At 37.9% G+C, this 21,553-nt stretch overlaps 1 protein-coding gene across 1 annotated transcript in view; it reads left to right on the top strand.

Moving 5' to 3' along the window:
* Positions 1–511: 511 nt before the first annotated feature.
* Positions 512–21,553, top strand: part of LOC109092735 (chloride transport protein 6-like) — a 26,653-nt gene continuing 5,611 nt past the window's right edge. Inside the window, exons 1-20 of the mRNA XM_042762881.1 lie at positions 512–645; positions 1,087–1,146; positions 1,268–1,333; positions 1,430–1,495; positions 2,102–2,168; positions 2,246–2,352; positions 3,344–3,470; positions 3,683–3,750; positions 3,988–4,046; positions 4,252–4,384; positions 4,484–4,597; positions 5,240–5,406; positions 5,533–5,647; positions 11,932–12,061; positions 13,181–13,334; positions 13,477–13,633; positions 13,870–13,976; positions 14,277–14,463; positions 20,078–20,235; positions 20,717–20,873. Coding sequence (XP_042618815.1) covers positions 571–645; positions 1,087–1,146; positions 1,268–1,333; positions 1,430–1,495; positions 2,102–2,168; positions 2,246–2,352; positions 3,344–3,470; positions 3,683–3,750; positions 3,988–4,046; positions 4,252–4,384; positions 4,484–4,597; positions 5,240–5,406; positions 5,533–5,647; positions 11,932–12,061; positions 13,181–13,334; positions 13,477–13,633; positions 13,870–13,976; positions 14,277–14,463; positions 20,078–20,235; positions 20,717–20,873 — 2,274 coding nt within the window. The 5' untranslated portion in view covers positions 512–570. The remainder of the gene's footprint in view (positions 646–1,086; positions 1,147–1,267; positions 1,334–1,429; positions 1,496–2,101; positions 2,169–2,245; positions 2,353–3,343; positions 3,471–3,682; positions 3,751–3,987; positions 4,047–4,251; positions 4,385–4,483; positions 4,598–5,239; positions 5,407–5,532; positions 5,648–11,931; positions 12,062–13,180; positions 13,335–13,476; positions 13,634–13,869; positions 13,977–14,276; positions 14,464–20,077; positions 20,236–20,716; positions 20,874–21,553) is intronic.

Below are 21,553 nucleotides of genomic sequence, written 5' to 3'. Positions count from 1 at the left end.
TCAGCTTTGACTGACTATTCACAATATTTGTCTTATCATTCAGCTTTGACTGACTATTCACGTTATTATATTTGCATTTTAATTGTTTTTATTTTTTTTGTTTTTTGTTTTGGGTAGATTGATGAATTTTTTAGTTTCCCGAGGTTTAAAGTTAACATTTCAATTATTTAATGACACATTTGGATGTTTACAGTTCTCTGATATTGGTTAATGGTCACACTGGCATGCAGGTAAACAAATGAAATATTTCAAATGGAAAAAAATCAGTCATAAAATATCTCAAAGTAGTCAGAATGCATGAAAATTAGTAATTTAAATTACATTACTGACTACAATTGTCGTCATGTAATTTGTAATCAATAACAGTCTACAATTTATAAGTAATCTACCCCAGCACTGTCTATATATTATAGATGAGCGGTACATACCGATTTTGCGCTGAAGCTGCGTAGCTGGGGCGCGCTTGAGCTTGAATCCAGCGTGTCTGCGTTAAAGCTGCGCATCTGCTGCGCGCTTGAATGCTTCGGCTGGCCCGTGTGATGGTCACGTGATCAGCTGGTGCTGAAGAGCATGGCGTGCTGTGGACGCGGTTTGTGTTGTCAGTGCTGCTGCAGTGAAGGCGACACAAGTACACCAGAGGAGCTGGTATACAATCTTTTATGTCTTATCTGTTTCCTAACGCAAAACGCCTTGCTGAGTGAAACGTGAGTTCATTCCGACGCTGTAAACTGTGCTTCAGGTGTTGTTCTCCACCCAGATTCAGTGGAAACAAGTGTAGGTTAACAATGAGTCCAGCTACTGAAGTCATAAACATTATCTCTGGACATGAAAGTCTAGCTGTCTAACTTCTGAATCTAGTCTGCTCATCGTCTAGACGACATTGTTGGTCATCTTTGGCCAGTGCAGCACTTTTGGACATTATATCATTATATCACCAAATCATTGTCATCAGGTTATGAGACACACCCTGTATTTCTTGATATAATGATGATTAACCTGATTTAATATTGTTAATGTGTTCTTTGTCGTTGTAAAGTAATGCTAATATTGTTGACAGATCTTTTATTGTTGCCCTTTGCTTGTCAGACAATACTGGGTGAAACCAGAGAAGATGAGGATGAAATATTGCCGAGAAAAGACTATGAGGTTAGTGAATAATGGATTGCTTTCAATAAAATCAATACTGTGACTTGAAACATGATCGTTTGTCAGCTATGTTGAATAAAATATGAATGTTGCCTGTCTTTGTTCATATCTGGCATTTCAGAGTTTGGATTATGACCGATGCATCAATGAGCCGTTCTTGGAGGTTTTGGAGGGGTTGGATAATAAGGTAAAACGTGTGATGTGACGTCTTTATTTTTCATATTCATAAGATCTCGCAAGTCCCAGTTTACCAAGTGCATTATCTTTCTCATTTCTTTTACAGAAAGCCAGAAAGTATGAAGCGATAAAGTGGATTTTGGTTTTTGCAATTGGAGTATCAACAGGACTGGTAAGGTTTGGGGTGGTTTATGCATCCGAAGTCATTTTGGAAAGGAATCGTTGTACCAATACAACAGTGCATGATGTTTTTATACCCTACTGGAGAATGAGATTTCTAGCTAATTCTAGATCTCACTACTTCATTTGCCTAAAATCAAGTGTCACTGGGCTATAATAAAAGAGCGATTAGAAAACAAGAACTAATGTCTTTGTTTTCAGACGTGAGATTACAATAAAGTTTGCAATAAATTGATCAGTTTAGTTTGTACTCTCTGAAGTCACTTGTATGTAAAAACGTTGTGTCCACAATATTAGGATTATTTGGTATTATGTGGTGTTTACATTTAGTACATACAAATGCCTACACCTATATTTAAACTTTATTTTTTTTAAATATATTTAAAATTCAAATGTGCTTCATCCTCCCAAAATTAAATAATTTATTATATTAAATCCCATAAATATTATTATAGAAAATTAAGCCTTTTTTTTTTTTGGAACTTTAAGATGTTTTTATTTTGGGGGTCAAATGCTGGCCATCTGTTCATGAGTTTCACCTCCCTACTATTCCTGTGCTCCAGTGAAATGGTGATATTTTGTGTTTCTTTCTGTTCAGACTGGCCTGTTTGTCGATTTCTTCGTGCGGCTCTTCACTCAGCTGAAGTTCAGCTTGGTTGGACAATGTATCTTTTCTGCGTTGTGTTTTGTTTTGTGTGATTTTGCACTGTTTGCTGCGTGGAGTCCTTGACGTGTGCTTCAGCTGTGGAGGAATGCAGTGAGAGTGGCTGTCTAGCTCTCTCTTTACTGGAGCTGCTGGCTCTCAATGTGATGTTCGTATTCATCTCCAGCGTTCTGGTGCTCGTTGAGGTAAGAACATCTCTGGCTGAAAGGTTAAAGGTCATTACATGACACACCAGAGGCTAGCACCTCACATTAAACTCCAGAAAAAACACTCATTGATTTTGAGCATTTCATTGATTTACAGTCATATTGCCTCATTTAGCGGAAGCTTTTATGTTAAGAGACTTACAAAATAAGATTAAAGTGCATCAAAGAGCCAACAGTCACTGTAGTACACATTGCCAGATTTATTAGACTGCTAGATTTGTTTCTATTTCTAAAAGTACATTTAAAGTGTATATTATAGAAATTTATGTGCTTTTTTTTTTATAATTGTATTTTTTATTGTGTTCTACTATATTTCTAATGTATAATCTTTGCCATGAAATAGCCTGTGAAGCTGGTGTGGCAATAAACTTAAATTAAACTGATTTTTTTTTTCTTTTTCTATTGCTATATATTGAATATCATTCCAATACTAGACATAATTTGAATCAAGAAGGACTGACTTAAGTGTGGAATAATTAAGATTTGTTTTAAGGAGTCTCCTGCTGAAAATTTAGCTTTGCCACCACAGGAATAAATTTTATAAATTTCAAAATAGAAAGCAGTTATTTTCATTTGTAGTTATATTTCACAGTATTACTCTTTTTCTGTATTTTTGAACAAATAATTGCAGCCTTGATGAGCATAAAAGACTAAAAAAAAAAAAAAAAACTCTTTAAAAAAAAAAAAAAATCCTAATTGTCTTATTTTTTTTTTTCCTTAATCCAGGGCTTTTAACTGCCTGTGTGTGTGTGTGATATATATATATATATATATATATATATATATATATATATATATATATATATATATATATATATATATATATATTATATATATATATAAAAACACTGTATTTAATGCTATAAGAATATTAAACCAGTATAATTTAAATCTCTCTCATGCAATTTAATAATAATAATGTTTTTGTGTGTGGAGAGTATATAATCAGTCTGCTTCTCCTGTGTAATAGCCTGTTGCAGCTGGGTCTGGTATCCCAGAAATTAAAAGTTACCTGAACGGAGTAAAGATTCCAGGCATTGTGCGGCTGCGGACCTTCATATGTAAGGTCACAGGAGTCCTGTTCGCTGTTGCTGGAGGTAATGATGAGGATGAGGAAGAAGATTAGAATACTTTCTGGCTCTGTGCTGTTTTATAATATTAATATCGATGGCCACTTTTTGATTCAGATTTTGAAGGAATGTGTGTAAGCTGGCCTTATTCTGGTAACGTCAATGAATTACATGCAGCCAGATGACAGTGAAATGCCTTTAAGTTGTTCTATGCTGATTCGGTGTTGTTTTTGTTTCAGGATTGTTTGTGGGTAAAGAGGGACCAATGATTCACAGTGGAGCGATAATAGGAGCAGGGCTTCCTCAGGTACTCCTCCATATGCTCACGTTTTGAGCAGGGATTTATTAGTTAATAATGTATTTATCTGACTAATCTTTAACTGTTCTGCTGTTTAAAATGGTTGAGGTTGACAGTACTGCCGATGGTTAATGATTATGTGTTCTGAATGTAACCAGGTGATTCATTTATGCATCATCTTTTTTTTTTTTTTTTGTCACAGTCATACTAAAGGTCTAGTGAACACATGCTTGTTTCTCTGATTAGTTTCAGAGCATCACCTTCAAGAAGATCCGCTTTCACTTTCCCTATTTCCGCAGTGACAGGTGAGCACCACATCACAACCACTAAATCTTTCAGTACATTGCACAAAATTAATGTGAAACATTACTGGCATTCAAATTGTCTACTGTGTTTGTAATTTGCTTATTTTTCTTATTTTTAATAATGTTTCTTATATTAAAACATTTGCAGTGATACCAGGAATATGTATTAATCAAGTTAATAGGGTCAGTTTTGATTTATGTTCAGGGACAAGAGGGATTTCGTGTCGGCGGGTGCGGCGGCTGGAGTTGCGGCTGCCTTTGGGGCACCTATAGGGGGCACCCTCTTCAGTCTGGAGGAGGGGTCGTCCTTCTGGAACCAGGCCCTCACATGGAAAGTGGTATGTGGATATATTATGTAGGGTTTTGGTCATGTAATTTGGTGTGTGCTGAGAAAATTCAGTTTATAATTCTCTCTCTGTCTCTCTTCTGTCTTAAAGTTGTTCTGCTCCATGTCTGCCACTTTTACACTCAACTTCTTTCGTTCTGGGATCAACTTCAATAAATGGGGATCATTCCAGCTGCCTGGCCTGCTCAACTTTGGAGAGTTTAAGGTAAAAAAGCTACAGAAAATAACATTTAAGTCCCTTAATTATATGCATTCACATTGTGTTGTAGGGGTGTAGCGGTACATGTATTCGTACCGAACCGTGACTTCTGTGTACCGTTACACCCCTGTTGTGTTGATATGTAAATATCATAGTGTAAATATTTAAATGCTTTATTTAATACTTTTTACAGTGAATGATTCATTATCAATTCATGGTATTCTAAAATAATAATAATAAGAATCGTAATCATTCATCAAATTGTATGAAAATCTTGTTGAAGCTTTTTTTTCATCTGATGTCAACTAGGGCAGAACCAAAAAAAAAACAACTTAACCAATGCCAGAATGCTATTTAATCATCATTGTTTTAGCCTGCTTTTGTAGTTAATGGGACCTTTAAAAAGTAGTTAAAGCAGGAATTTAAGGGTTAATTAATGTGATGCATGTTACAGCAGTAATGACAATTAATGAAAGCTATTGATATAAATGAACGTGATCTTGAGGATGAACTTGAGCTTCAGCCTCCGCACTCGATCACTTGCTACTGCGATTTTGTGTTGACTTATAAGTAATCCAGAAATTATTGGAAAAACAGATCAGTTAGGCGTGTGGTGTTAACTTATTTGTTTGTCTTTGCTTTCTGCAGTGTGTAGATGGAGATAAGACGTGTCACTTGTGGACGGCAGTAGATTTGGCGTTTTTTGTGTTAATGGGGATGGCAGGAGGTTTGCTCGGCGCTCTCTTCAACTGTATCAACAAACGTCTCGCAAAATACCGTATGAGAAATGTTCACCCCAAAGCAAGATTCATCAGGTACCCGAGAGAGAACTCAGTTATATGGATTTAATACTGAATAAAACTACTCAACAGAACTGGAGAATTTCAGCGGTCAGATAGCAGGAGAGTAGCTGTCTGACGCTGTATTTGTTTGACTGGCAGGGTGCTGGAGAGTCTGCTGGTGTGTATGGTGACCACACTTGTGATCTTTGTGGCATCAGTGACTCTGGGGGAGTGTCGAGATTTAGTCTCCCCCAATAACAACACATCAACACAGGTCAGTCTCAGACTAGCTTCCTTTCTCTCCTTTAACTTCATTCATTCTCTCTTCTAACACTATGCTAATTTATTTTTCTGAGTTTATCTCTTTTGCTGGGCTATTTTATATCATGATTTCAACTAATAGTGCTGATGGTCAGGAGTTTGACTATGTGAGACTACAGATACATTTCTGGTCCACTTTGTCCCTCAATATGGCCAAGAACAGCTCACTTGTAAAGGAAGAGACCATTTGACTTACAGTATATATACAATGACCAGTCGCAGTTCTTTTTACGTGTCATTTTTGGGTGGAAAAAAATTTGACAAACAATCAGACAGCAATGATGCTGATCACAAACCTTAAGTACATTAAGTACAGCTGAGGACATCACTGTAAGTTATTATAATTTGCTAAGCTGAAATGGTAGCATATAGCATATACGTGTGTGTGTGTTTGTTTGTATGTGTATGTGTATATATATATATTAGCAATATAACACGAGTAGACATGAGATATGGCTGTATATCGGCACGGCTTGTAATTCAGCCGCAGGTAATCACAGCGGTGTGCAATATCACGAGTGTGATATTGCATTTATACAACAGTTCGATGGCACGAGTGTGTAAATACATAAGAAAAACAACAGAGTTGTGTTTGTATAACAGTACTTTCTCCTGGGGGGAGTGAATGTACAGTGCTCTCTCCACCTTCAATATACCACGATTGAGGTGCCCTTGAGCAAACATTTTAACCCCCAACTGCTCCCCGGGTGCCGCAGCATAAATGGCTGCCCACTGCTCTGGGTGTGTGTTCACAGTGTGTGTGTTCACTGCTGTGTGTGTGCACTTTGGATGAGAGCACGAGGAGAGCACGAATTCCGAGTATGGTCACCATACTTGGCTGTATGTCACGTCACTTTTTTCACTTTCAGACGTGTTTGGCAAGCTCCGCAACGTTTTCAGCGCTCTAGAGACGGCTCACCCTGATGCTGTTTTTATCGCCGCTGGTGATTTTAATTAGTGCAATTTACGCACTGTACTTCCCAAATATCACCAACATGTGGACATTCCCACCCACGACAATAACACACTGGATACTGTTAAGAGCAGCAACATACGCAGTGCATATAGGGCTGCACCCTACCCCCACTTTTGTCAGTCAGACCACATCTCTTGTTTTTGTACCCAGCCTACAGACAAAGACTCAAAAAACCAACCCTGTCACCAAACAGTTTAAGCTCTGGACCTCACAGACTGAGGGGGAATCTTGCAGGACTGTTTTGCCCTGACAGACTGGGATGTGTTTAGTTCTGCAGACACATTGGAGGACCTCGTCTGTCGGCATTCAGCATATGCTAAGTATGTGACTGGGTACATTAACACTTGTGTTTTGATAACATCATACCCATCATACAAGTCCAGGAAGTTCCCCAACCAGAAGCCCTAGATAAACAGTCAGGCACGCCACATGCTGCATGCTCAATCTTTTGCATTTACATCAGGCAACGAGTCAAGAGTACAAAGCTGTAAAGTACGGACTGAGAAGAGCCAGTACAGCTGCTAAAAGCCAGTACAAAGAAAAGCTGGACAGTTTCTACTCTACTGCCGAAGCCGGAAGGATGTGGCAAGGCCTGCAGCATATCACAGACTACAAGACCACAACGAACACTACTATCAGCCCCTCAGACAGCCTGCAGGATGACCTCAACACTTTCTACGCCCGCTTCGAGACCTCCAGCATCTACACAGAGAGAAGGTACATACACACTCGGACCACCCAATTCTCCCCCTCCTACTGTCTCATCAGCTGTGGTACACAAAGCGATGAGGAAGATCAACCCCAGCAAGGCAGCAGGGCCAGACAACATCCCTGGGTGGGCTCTCAGAGCTTGTGCTACAGAGCTGGCTGATGTACTCACTTCAATCTTTAATCTCTCCCTCAGTCAAATCACCGTCCCAACCTGCTTCAAAACCACAACCATCATCCCCTTCCCAAGAAGAGTCCCCCAACCTGTCTGAATGACTACAGGCCAGTACCACTCACTTCAATCCTCATGAAGTGTTTTGAGCGAGTGGTGCTGACCCACATTCAGAGCAGCATGCCAGACACTTTGGACCCCCTGCAGTATGCTACCGGACCAACAGGTCCACCTCAGAAGACACCATTGCTGCTGCCCTCCATATTTCCCTCTGTCATCTGGAAGATAAGGACACCTACATCAGGATGCTCTTTATCGACTACAGTTCTGCCTTCAACAAGGTCATCCCCCATAAACTCACTGACAAACTGTTTGCACTTGGACCACACCCCACACTCTGCAACTGGCTCCTAGACTTACTGACTGGTAGACCGCAGTCTGTCAGGATTGGAAATAGGACCTCACAACAAACATTGGACATCAGACATTATCACAAACATTGGCACCCCACTGAAGTGTTTTCTCAGTCCCATCCTCTATACATTGTTCACATATGACTGTGTTGCCTCCCACAAGGACAACATCATCGTGAAGTTCGCTGATGACACCGCAGTGATAGGATGAAGTGGCTTACAGGAGGGAAGTGGCCAGTCTTGTAACATGGTTTGAGGACAACAACCTCACCCTCAACACGGACAAGACAAAGGAGATTATAGTGGACACGAGGAAAGAGAGGAGAACTCACCAGCCACTGTTTATCCAAGAGCTTGAAGTGGACAGGGTGAACAGCTTTAAATACCTGGGGGTCCACATCAGTGAGGACCACACCTGGACACTCAACACTACCCAGCTGATTAAGAAAGCACAACAGCGGATATACTTCATAAGAAGGCTGAGGAACTTTGGCATGTCACCTAAAATCCTCAACAACTTCTACAGCTGTGTTGTTGAGAGCGTCTTGCCTAGCTACATCACCGTGTGGTATGGCAGCACTACAGTGAGGGGCCACAAATGTCTGCAGAGAGTGGTGAAGACTGGTGAGAAGATTATCAGGACTCCACTGCCCTCTCGGGAGGCCATTTACCATTGCAGAGTCCACAGGAGAGCTGCCTCCATCCTTAAAGATCCCACCCACCACAACATGGACTATTCACACTCCTACCCTCAGGATAAAGGTTCTGTCACTTTTCAAATTGGGTTTTCATACCATTGCTATGCTGATGACACTCAACTCTACCTCTCATTCCATCCTGATGATCCATCGGTAGCTGCTCGCATCTCAGCTTGTCTAACAGACATTTCTTGCTGGATGAAAGAGCCATCACCTTCAACTCAACCTTGCCAAGACAGAACTGCTTGTGGTTCCAGCTCTCAACCCCCATCGTTTCATCACAATTTCACCATCAAGTTAGGCACATCAACCATTACTTCTTCAATAACAGCCAGAAACCTTGGAGTTATGATTGATGATCAGCTAACTTTCTCATGCCACATTGCTAAAACTGTCTGTTCCTGCAGATTTGCTTTATTCAACATTAAGAAGATCAGGCTCTTTCTTTCCGAACATGCTGCACAACTCCTTGTTCAAGCTCTTGTTCTGTCCAGGCTGGACTATTGCAACGCTCTCTTGGCAGGTCTTCCAGCCAGTTCTATCAAGCCTTTACAATTAATCGAGAATGCGGCAGCAAGATTAATTTTTAATGAGCCAAAAAGAATACACGTCACACCTCTATTTATCAATTTGCACTGGCTACCAATAGCTGCTCGCATAAAATTCAAGGCATTGATGTTTGCCTACAAACCACCACTGGCTCTGCACCCCTTTACCTAAATTCATTACTTCAGACTTATGTGCCCTCTATAAGCTTGCGTTCTGCAAGTGAACATCGCTTGATTGTGCCATCCCAAAGAAGCACAAAGTCACTTTTACGGACTTTTAAATTAAATGGTTCCCTCCTGGTGGAATGACCTGCCCAACTCAATCCGAGCAGCTGAGTCCTTAGCCATCCTTTAAGAATCGGATTAAAACACATCTCTTCCATCTTTATTTGACCCTCTAACTTTTTCACTCACTATTCTAATTCTATTTAAAAAAAAAAAAAAAAATACCTTTTTAATCTTTTTGTATTCTATCTATTTTCTTTTCATTTATTTTACAATTATAAAAAAAAGACCTCTAACACTAGCTTGCTCTATTCTTTTTCTATTCTATCTGTTTTCTTTTTATTTATTATATTATTTAAAAGCCCTTGCTACATTTACTGTGTTTAGGCTAACTGAGACTTGTTATAGCACTTATATATCATTGCTCTTTTGTTGTTTTTGATTGCTTCCATTGTCCTCATTTGTAAGTCGCTTTGGATAAAAGCGTCTGCTAAATTACTAAATGTAAATGTAAAGGTACAGGAAGTCTGAAATGTAGGACTACCAGACTAAGGAACTCCTCCTTTCCCTCAGCTATTAGACTTTTAAATGGGTAGCCAGTGGACACAGACTAGTCTCGCTTATCTCTAGAATATCTAGAATAGGTGGACTGAACTGCTACAGCTCAATTTACACACATGTAAATGTTACTGCTGCTATTTCTTATCAAGTAATTTCATCTCGATTTGCACATTGTTAATGTTACAGCTGCTGTTATTATGTAGTTGCACTCAATTTGCTACAGGCTACTGTACTATTGTTTTGCACAAGTCAATATTGCAAACTCGCACAACAGATGTACATAGTCTATATTTCTATACACATAATCTATATTTCTACTTATGCAACATAGCTATACTTTGTTTTTTGTATGTACTGTATATGCATGTTTGTTTTCACATCTGTTATCTTTTTTTTTTACATAGTTTGCACTTCTTGGCAAGTCTTGGCATTCAATATGGACAGCAAAGAAAGAATTTCATTGTACAGTGAAACTTGTTTTCCTCACTGTGCACATGACAATAAACGCTTTGAATCCTTGAATTAACATAGTAGAATGAAGCGGAACGAGGCTGCTGAACGAGCGTGACACACTGCTTGAAAGCAGTGTAGTTTTTATTATGCCACAGTCGACTGCTTCTGCTCCTTCCAGTCGTGCGTATGTGGGAAAAAAACAGTGCTCTTTTATCATACTTGATATTTTTGAAAGTTCTGTTATAATGCTACTCTGTCTAATCATCACCGGTCTATTAAAGCGTCTTTGGTGTTTCCATGTTTTCTACAAATCAAAATCAGAAATCGAGGGATTGTGACATCATTGGCAGGTGACACAATGACACTATGGACACGGTCCGTGTCACTAGTTAAAATTGCTTATTTCTCTGAATTTAAACATTCTTTGAAATATTTGGGATAATGTAAGAACACAAGTCAGCAACATATATAACACTTCTAGTGGTTTTTGGATATTTTAATTGAATAATCTTACATGTGTGCCTTTAAGGGTGATTTCCGATGACAGCACTGCACACTGCATTTGTTAAGTGTGTCTTACAAGCTATTATTAAAAGTAAAACTACCTTCCGTTTCAGTCTCTTTCAATATAAAAGTCTTTACCACTGATTCTTAAAACAAAAACAGTGTCTCTTGTCACCATCTAATGGAGGAACAATGTCACTAAATTCACCATCACACACACACACACACACACACACACACACACACACACACACAAACACAACACACTCTGTTTCCCAATACTTAATACTACTTTTATATATAAAAAATTATTTATTGAATAATAAACAACAACAGCCATCATAAAAGTTGCTAGACAATTCAGTCAAAAGTACGAAGTGTTTGATGTGAAATGTGGTCTTGAATTTAGATTTAATGTTACGTGATGAGATTTCGCCCTCAGCCAAACTATTTGCTCTGAAACAAATAATAGATTAATAAGACCAAAGACTGCCCTTTAGATTTACCCAAAACAAATGATATCTCATGTTTGACCACTATAGAGACATCAGAGCCAGCGGTGATTTCCAGCAGATCTGGTCGAGGTGAGGCTGCTCTCGGCGGGTTCATGAGCGCTGAACGCCTTGGAGCTCACATCTCCGAAAGTGTCAAAGCAAATTTTCAAATAGATGTGATCTTTATTAACAAACAGCATATCTGAAGTCTAAATAAGCACATTCTTGTCTAAAAAAACTCTTAAAACTACATTCCATCACAAAAACAGTATTATTTTTAAATTTGAGTGGATTTGGGTGTCCGCCATGACACTCTCTGAGAGAAGTAATACTGCAAGCGGAGTGATACAAACAGTGAAAGGGCGTTCCTGTAGCAATACCAGTAAAATATCTCACGGTTCTCAACCAATCAGATTTGAGAACCAGATTTTTGTGTGCAGCATGCATCAGACAGTTTGTAAGTGCAGTAATGGTTTGTTTTGTAGGGGTCTGTAAATGAAGAGGTGAACTCAACCATACGACGCTTCTTCTGCTACAACAACACATATAATGACATGGCAACCCTGTTTTTCAACCCTCAAGAGGTGGCAATCCACCAGCTCTTCCACCAGAATGGTGAGGAAAATTACATGCAGCGAAATGCTATTTATAATTTGCATATTTTGCAAGTTCTCCTGCAACTTAGGTTCTTTAGGCATTTGAGATTATTTAACTTCAAGCCTTGAACTTTACCCCAACAAATGAAAATTATGTCATTTATTCCACCTCAACCTGTATTAGAGCCTCTTGATGGTTCCAAAAATCATAATCATGTTATTTATTGTGGTCAATATTGAGATCGCAGTTAATCAATGAGTTTGGAAACATCATGCATTTATTGTATTGTTTAACAGTGGATTTTCTTTGAACTTCAACACACACTGCCGTTCAAAAGTTTGGGATCAGTAAGGTGTTGAATGGGTTTTTGTTATTTTTTATATTTTTTAAAGATTTTTTTTATGATGTTTATTGTTGTATTTATTTATGTATTTATTTAATCAAAAATATAGAAAATAAAATTAATATTGTGTAATAATATTGGAATTTAAAATAACTTTTCTATTTTAATATATTGTAAAATGTACTTTATTAATGTGAGATAAAGCTGAATTTTCAGCATCTTTTCTCCAGTCTTCAGTCTTCAGTGTCACGAGATCCTTTAGAAATCATTCTTGATGAGCATAAGAGACTTCATGAAACATAAAAAATTTTACTAATCCCAGATGTTTGAGCGGCAGTGTAGTTCAGCTGAATATATATATTTATATTTATATTTATATTTATATTTATATTTATATTTATATTTATATTTATTTATTTTTATTTATTTTTATTTATTTGTGTGTTATTGTAGTTTAGTAAGTTAATTTTAATATTTTTTTTTATTATTTTTTTTTTTATTATTATTTTTTTTTTTTTTAAACTTACTGAAAACTATTAAACATTTATGAAGGACTGAAATCACACTGCTTTAAAGGAAAAGGGTGTGCTGGATTTATAACACAGGACAAACCAAAAGCCTCATTGCAAAATGGAATTGCTTTATCTCGAAAACAAAGTTTGATTTAACAGCATGCCTGAACCTCTATGATGTTTTGCTCTGTAGAAATCATGTTGACGTTTCTGAGAAGTGCATACCATTATTTTCTAACCCTTTTCTGTCTCTCTCCCTCCTTTGTCTGGTTTTGTTGACAGCTACCTTCAGTCCCGTCACACTCTCGCTGTTCTTTGTTCTGTATTTTTTTCTGAGCTGTTGGACGTATGGTGTGTCTGTTCCCAGTGGTCTGTTTGTCCCGTCTCTTCTCTGTGGAGCTTCACTTGGGCGCCTAGTGGCCAATGTCCTAAAAATGTAAGATTTATTCCTGTTTACAGTCTAATAAGAACTACCAAGGGAACCTGTTAGAACAGGACACATACGTTTATCATGTCTTATGCATCATAATTTCTCAGCCCACACTTAGAATGCTGTTTTTTAATGTGTGTAATTGCAGCAACTTTCACATGCAAATATATTCGGGGACCTTTGCCTTGATTGGAGCAGCTGCCTTTCTAGGAGGTGTGGTCAGAATGACCATCAGCCTGACAGTCATCTTAATTGAATCGACCAATGAGATCACATACGGACTTCCCATTATGATAACACTGATGGTAGGAATGCAAAAATCATTATATGACATTATATCTGAAATCTGATTTTGCTTTTTGTTGTTGTTGTATGGGAAATCATCATCTGGGATGTTTGTGTGATTAATGAGTCAAATTGTTTCAATTATATCAGAATGTCTTTAAGAATGTCTTCCTAATATAGCAAAATGAGAATTTAATGATTTAAAACATACAAATTACTTATCATGCACTACTAGCTGGTATTGTGTGTCTGTCAGGTGGCCAAGTGGACAGGCGATTTCTTTAATAAGGGAATATATGATATTCATATTCACCTGAAGGGAGTCCCGCTGCTGGAGTGGGAAACAGAGGTCGAGATGGACAAGTGAGACCATTTTATTATTAAACTTGCCACAGTTTGTAGCCCAGAAGTTTTTAGATATTAAGCTACACTTAATTTCATGTCTCTGTTGCATAGCATTATTTGTCATCTAATGCAAGTGTAACAAAGTTCGTAGTGGGAAGGAGGAGGCGGGAACCGGCGAGCATTCAAACAAAAACTTTAATAATATTATAAACACAAAATAGCGCGACAGCCCCTCTGCGTTTTTGTCTGCTGTGACTTATTCGTCTTGCTTTTTATTTATTTATGCGATTTTTTTTTTTCACTTCATCTCTCTGTCAGATTAACGGCCAGTGACATCATGGTGCCCAACCTGACGTATGTGTATCCTCACACCCGTATCCAGTCTCTGGTCAGCATCCTGAGGACCACAGTCTATCACGCTTTCCCCGTCGTCACCGAGAACAGAGACAATGAGAAGGAGTTCATGAAGGGCAATATCCTCATCAGCAACAATATCAAATTTAAGGTACAGCATGACACCAGTATTGAACTACAGCGTTTTGACCACAAGATGGTGCAAACAGACTCTTTTTTTTTGTTTTTTTATAAATGTCTCACTCAGTAGCACAGAAATGATTTTTATGAGCCTTGATTTTCCGGTCATGTACTTTGGTGTAATATCACTTCTGAGTGATCAAACTTTTTTTTGAATGGTGGATGATAAAATGGTCTACATTTTAACTAAGGAACTGAGCCATAATTAGAAATCAGATTATCATGGAGAACTGGTGCTTTTGACCTGAACGTATGCAGTTTTTCTCATTTGCTTTAGTTTTGTCCTTGAAACAGCTCGTACAAGCAGCACCACACAATGATGCTCCAAAAGGCTTAAAACCTGCAAAAAGCCTATAACTTGCTCAAAATTTCTGTCATTGAACATCAATGCCATCACAAAAAGTTCTTGTGTCATTGTTCACAAATAAGATCAAAATGCTTAGCCAATGTTGTCAACATAAGTCACCTTTATTTATATAGTGCTTTTAACAATACAGATTTTGTCCAACCACTTTACAGTATGAAATATGAAAATAGTATGTCAATAATCCTAAATGTCAATAGTAAACACTCATTTTTTCAGTTGAAGGCAGTTCATCATTGAATTCAGTGATGTCATCATCCAGCTCAGTTCAGTTTAAATAGTATCTGTGCAGTAAAGTCAACGATATCGCTGGATATTGGTGTCCCCAACTAAGCAAGCCAGAGGCGACAGCGGCAAGGAACCAAAACTCCATCGATGACAGAATGGAGAAAAAACCTTGGGAGAAACCAGGCTCAGTCGGGGGGCCAGTTCTCCTCTGACCAGAAGAAACCAGCAGTTCAATTCCAGGCTGCAGCAAAGTCACATTGTGCAGAAGAATCATCTGTTTCCTGTGGTCTTGTCCCAGTGGCCGTCTCCGAGACAAGGTCTTTACAGGGTATCTGTCTCTGGGGCACATCTAGTTGTCCTGGTCTCCGCTGACATTCAGGGCTGTCGAGGTAGTCTCTAGGTGCTAAACCACCACCTGATCTGGATACAGACCGGATCTGGGTGGCTGTGGTGACCTCAGAATAAGAAAGAAATATTAGCCATTCTTCTAACGATGTAGCAAGTACATTGGGTGTTATGGGAAGTGTTCCCGGTTCCGGTTTACCTAATTAATGCAGCCTAAAAAAATCCTTTAACGGATTTGGATATTAGAAGTGTATTAGTATGTTATGTGTAAGCCAGGTTAAAGAGATGGGTCTTTAATCTAGATTTAAACTGCAAGAGTGTGTCTGCCTCACGAACAATGTTAGGTAGGTTATTCCAGAGTTTTGGCGCTAAATAGGAGAAGGATCTGCCGCCCACAGTTGACTTTGATATTCTAGGTATTATCAAATTGCCAGAGTTTTGAGAACGCAGCGGATGTGGAGGACTATAATGTAACAAGAGCTCGTTCAAATACTGAGGTGTTAAACCATTCAGGGCTTTATGAGTAATTAGCAAGATTTTCAAATCAGTACAATGTTTAATAGGTAGCCAGTGCAGTTTTGACAGAACCGGGCTAATATGGTCATACTTCCTGGTTCTAGTAAGAACTCTAGCTGCTGCATTTTGGACCAGCTGGAGTTTGTGTATTAAGCATGCAGAACAACCACCCAATAAAGCATTACAATAATCTAACCTTAAGGTCATAAACGCATGGATTAACATTTCTGCATTTGACATTGAGAGGATAGGTCGTAATTTAGATATATTTTTGAGATGGAAAAATGCAGTTTTTCAAATGCTAAAAACATGGTTTTCTAAGGAAAGATTGCTATCAAATAGCACACCTAGGTTCCTAACTGATGACGAAGAATTGACAGACAGCCATCAAGTCTTAGACAGCGTTCTAGGTCATTACCTGCAGAGTTTTTGGTCCTATAATTAACACCTCCTGTTTTTTCAGAATTTAGCAGTAAGAAATTACTTGTCGTCCAGTTTTTTTATATTGACTATGCATTTTGCTAGTTTTTCAAATTGGTATGTTTCGCCGGGCCGCGAAGAAATATAGAGGTGAGTATCATCAGCATAACAGTGAAAGCTAACACAGTGTTTCCTGATGATATATCCCAGGGGTAACATGTAAAGCATGAAAAGTAACGGCCCTAGTACTGAGCCTTGAGGTACTTCATACTGCACTTGTGATCAATATGATACCTCTTCATTCACTGCTACGAATTGATGCAGATAAGTATGATTTGAAACAAGCTAATGCACTACCACTGATGCCAACAAAGTGTTCTAGTCTATGCAAAAGAATAGTGTGGTCAATACTGTCGAACACAGCACTAAGATCCAGTAGCACTAATAGAGAGATACAACCACGATCAGGTGATAAGAGCAGGTCATTTGTAACTCTCTAATGAGAGCAGTCTCAGTACTATGATACAGTCTAAATCCTGACTGGAAATCCTTACAGATACCATTTTTCTTTAAGAAGGAATATAATTGTGAGGATACTTGAACAGAAAAGGGAGATTCGAGATTGAGTGTATATATATATATATATATATATATATATATATATATATATTTATTTATTTATTTTTTTTTTTTTTTTTACCAAGTTCTGTCATGAAACTCTAGATGGCGCAGGCTGATGGGTCCTGGAGAAGTTTTGACATGTCCTGACTTTTGTGCTTTTTTCAGTTACTTATAAACAAATACATGGCTAAGGTCTGAAAACACTGTATTCAGTACAAACTGGGCTACAATAATATGTGAGCAGCATGTATGTACATGATTGTGTTTTTGAGAAAACAATGTTTTTGCGTGGTTAGTGAAAAACAAAAATTTTGAAGTCACTGAAATAAGGTCATAAAACACATACAGAACATTTGTTTACAAGACAAGAATTTTTGCTTCAAAACGATGTGAAAATCATCTTGTTTACTCACTAAGACACTTTTTGTTTCGAAAGGGCATATGTGAGTAGGCGTGATTGACCGTGAATATTACTGTAATTAACACCTGAGAAGACAAAGGCCCGCATAATGAGCTGCATAATGAGCCTTTCAGTCAGGTGTGTGACCGAGAGGGAAGAGTTACAAGAAAGAATGTGAGGACAAAATAAATGTATCTTTTTTTTATGTTTGTAGTTTATTTAGAATATATTTAATTATCCCACAAAATAATTTGAGATTCACTTGCAAGTGCAGTTAAACAGTTTATTAGGAACAATCAAAGCTGACTTTCAAAGCTGAATTTTTAGCATCATTACTCCAGTCACACGATCCTTCAGAAGTCCTTTTAATATTCTGATAAAAAAAAAAAAAAACATTTATTATTGTTATTATTGTTATTATTATTATTATTATTATTGTTAATGTTGAAAAGAGCTGAGAATATTTTTTTTCAGTTTTTTTTTTGATAAATTGAAAGAACAGCATTGTTTGTAACATTTATCGTATTAATTGTTTTTATTTATCTTCACGTGTGTGCTAAATAAAAGTTTTAATTTCTATATATACTGACTCTAAGCTTTTGTGTGTTATAGTGTATATTGTTACACTTGGAGTAAGACTGGAGTAATGATGCTGAAAATGTAGCTTTGATCACAGGAATAAATTACATTTTAAAATATATTCAAATAGAAAGCAGTTATTTTAAATATTAAAAATATTTCACAATATTACTGCTTTAGCAAACTGGTATTGACTTGTATTGTGTAATGCTGAAATATAGAAATGAACATCACATAACTAGCATTTCCAAAGTGTATATTATGTGATCTCAAATAAACTAAATGATAAACTGCATAAAAAGTAAAAGTAAAGCTATAATAACGGTCACGCAGTTTGCACAAAAAGGTGTTGTCAGCGCTGCCCTGATGATTTTATCAGTTAGCCTATACAGTGTAGCAACTTAAAGACTACACATGACATTTCTCACTAGCGATGTAATAACAGCGCTGTTTAGAGACGCTGCAGCAGAAGAGTGTTTAGAGACGCACACAGAGGTACGTTAGCCTAATTCACACAATCTCTCTCTCTCTCTCTCTCTCTCTCTCTCTCTCTCTCTCTCTCTCTGTGTGTGTGTCTCTGTTGCTCTCGCTCTCTTTCTAATAACTTAATTAATAACTGCATTAGAATGCTATCAATGTCTCAAGCCTCCGTTAACCAGTTTAAAACGACGTTTTGGTATTAGCAAAAGAGGCATTGGATGAGATGCGGAAGAAATAGTCCTACTCACAATAACGATTTAAGTACAAAAACCGGACGAATCCCTTTAAATAAATTGTCGGATAATTCTAATTCTAACTCCGCTTCGTGTCGTGGCCGCATCACCATCTCGGGTGTGCATTATTTTTCTAATAATTCAACGGCCCGTCGTCAATTATTCCTTACATATATACATACACATATAAAAAGACTTACTCATGTTTATGATCTTTGCTGGATAAAGCGCTTCATTCTTTTTTCTGAGGAAATCCAAAACTCAAATCCTGAGGTAATCCTCAGCGCATCTTCTTGGGGTGAATTATGTCTTATTCCTCTCAGCGTGAAGCAAACAGTAAAATAAATAAAATAAAAATTTGAAGAACAATCTCGCTGTTTTGTTTTCTGCGGTATGGGTGTTTACACGCCGCAAGCTTCACGTGGAACATTACAATCTCAATATCGCGTTCAGCGCGGGGGCGTGGTCGCATTAGATATAATGAAGGGAGACGTGAAAGTCGGACATCGCATTGTTTGCATTACTTTATCACAGAATATTATTTTAGTTTAAAAGAAGACATGTCAAGCTTTCTATAGATATCTCTCTCATGTCTCTGTGTTGAGTATTTGCTGAGTTATAGTTCATTTTAATGATGCGTTTCTAAATGAAGATCACTGTAGACCAAGGCTGCAGACAGCGCACCTTGTTTGTTTTGTTTATTTTGTAAATGCACAAAGTTTTGTTGTTATTATGTGTGGATACAAATAAATGTAGACCCTTCACAGATTCGATTGATGTATTGCTCTTATCTGTACGATCAAAACTGAAAGTGTAATTTAAGTTCTTTTCGGGGTTATCAGGAGAAGATACCTCAACACAGAGTTAACATAACTGATGACTAATGTATTCTTAGCATTAAAAGACTTGTCACAAGCTGATTGGTTCATGTTGCATACGCAGCCAGTGAGCTTGCTGCTTTACATTTTAATGGCTAATTAGCATTCGCTTGAGCATTGCGGCGTGCTTTCGGAGTTCCTCTGAAACACTCCACCTTCCCCAGCTCCACCTGTATAGATCTGCTACAGGTTATTTTATATGCTATTTGTGCAGCAGCAGTACGTCTTAAATACTCACAGCACCATATCGGCTTATGTATTGGCAGTAGTAAGTTCCTGTACTTGCTTGCAGCAGCAGCAGCAGCAGCAATAATCTACAAATATAGCAGCAGCAGCATAGCAGATCTATTCCTCCAGACCTAATTAATGTATTATTAGTAATAATAGTAGTATTAATAAATCCTGCAAAAGGATTGTTCATTGTTAGTTCATGATACCTAATGCATTAATGTTAACAAATTGAACCTTATAGTATGTCTTTTTGTTTTCATGTCCAAAAAAACCTGTTTCCTGTCCTTCAGAAAAGCAGTGTGTTGACGCGTGCGGGGGAGCAGAGGCGGAGGTGTCAGTCCATGAAATCATACCCGTCAAGTGAGCTGCGCAACGTGTGTGCCGAGCAGACTGCTGTGGAGCCGGCGGAGGAAGGGCAGGACATCCTTCAGCAGATGCTGGAGAGGAGGTCAGGCGATGAACTTTGACCTTTCACCTCCAGAACTATTATCACCCTGTTCCTGCTGAAAAGTGTAGATCTTAAGAGAACATGGAGTCAAACATTACACAAGATGGAGCTGTATGACAGTACTCTGCATGTAGTGTATATTGTCACACAAATATTTACTCCATATTCTGTACTTATCGTGTTTATAGCTAGAAGTCCACTTATAATTGTATTCAAGGTTTCCTACACCAAAAACAGCATTTAGTGACACTTCGAATTTATCAAGTCTCCTATATATAATCCAGGGCAGACCTAAATATAGGAGGTCACATCATTTTTGAAGGATTTCCTTCATGCTGTTTATTTTTAATAAATTATGTTAGTGGACTGTGAAGGAGCTTTGAATTGTGACAGTATTGTGGCTGAGACAAATGTTTTTTTCCTCCACCTGAGTCCTTGAAATGCATCTGCTGTCTGTTGTTGTTGTGGTGGATGTTGGCAGACACGTGCCGTACCCAAACCTTTACCCGGACCAGTCTCCCAGTGAGGAGTGGAGCATGGAGGAGCGGTTCCGGCCGCTCACCTTTCACGGGCTCATCCTGCGCTCACAGCTCGTCAACTTGCTGATCCGCGGCGTCTGCTACGCTGAAAACCAGTCGGTCAGTGTCAGTCAGACCCCTTCCTACCTCGCTTTTGTTTGTTCTCTTCCTGTCTCTTCTCCATCTCTCTTGCCTTTATTTCCCTCATCTTACTTTTCAGTCTTTTCAAAGGCAGTAAAACCATCACTTATAGTTGTGCCCTATACTTACGGTTATTTGAAAGTGAATATGACATTATACTGATTCAGTCTGGTTTACAATAACTGTTTCTGGTTTTATGTTTTTTATATTTTATTAAAATGTCATCTCCACCATTTTGCAAATGTAATCAAGAAAGCACGGGCAGGGAAGAAAATTATTAACTAACGTTCAAACATATTTTGTCTAATCAAATCCTACCAAGTAAAATCAAGTCCTGTACACTTCTTTTTATTTCTAGATATTCTGCTTCGCTCAGAAATATGTTACATTGATAGGAGCATTATACAAAAATGTTTTTGATTCCAGAGGGAAAAAATAAGCACCTTTTTTATTAATGTCACCATGCTCTCCTGTTTTCTTAACTACAGATCAAAACCCAGTAATTTCTATTGAATGTGCATGTTTAAATCTTAAAAGTAAAAAAATGTACTTGCAGAAAATATATTAATAAAATAAAAGGCCACTTAAGTGTACTTGGAGGGTGTGCATGGATGACTGTTTCTTAACACACTTTTAAAAAGTGCACTTAAATAAAAAAT

The sequence above is a fragment of the Cyprinus carpio genome, chromosome A8 (assembly GCF_018340385.1).
Source record: "Cyprinus carpio isolate SPL01 chromosome A8, ASM1834038v1, whole genome shotgun sequence".
NCBI lineage: Eukaryota > Metazoa > Chordata > Actinopteri > Cypriniformes > Cyprinidae > Cyprinus > Cyprinus carpio.
This window is presented reverse-complemented; position numbering and strand designations above follow the sequence as displayed.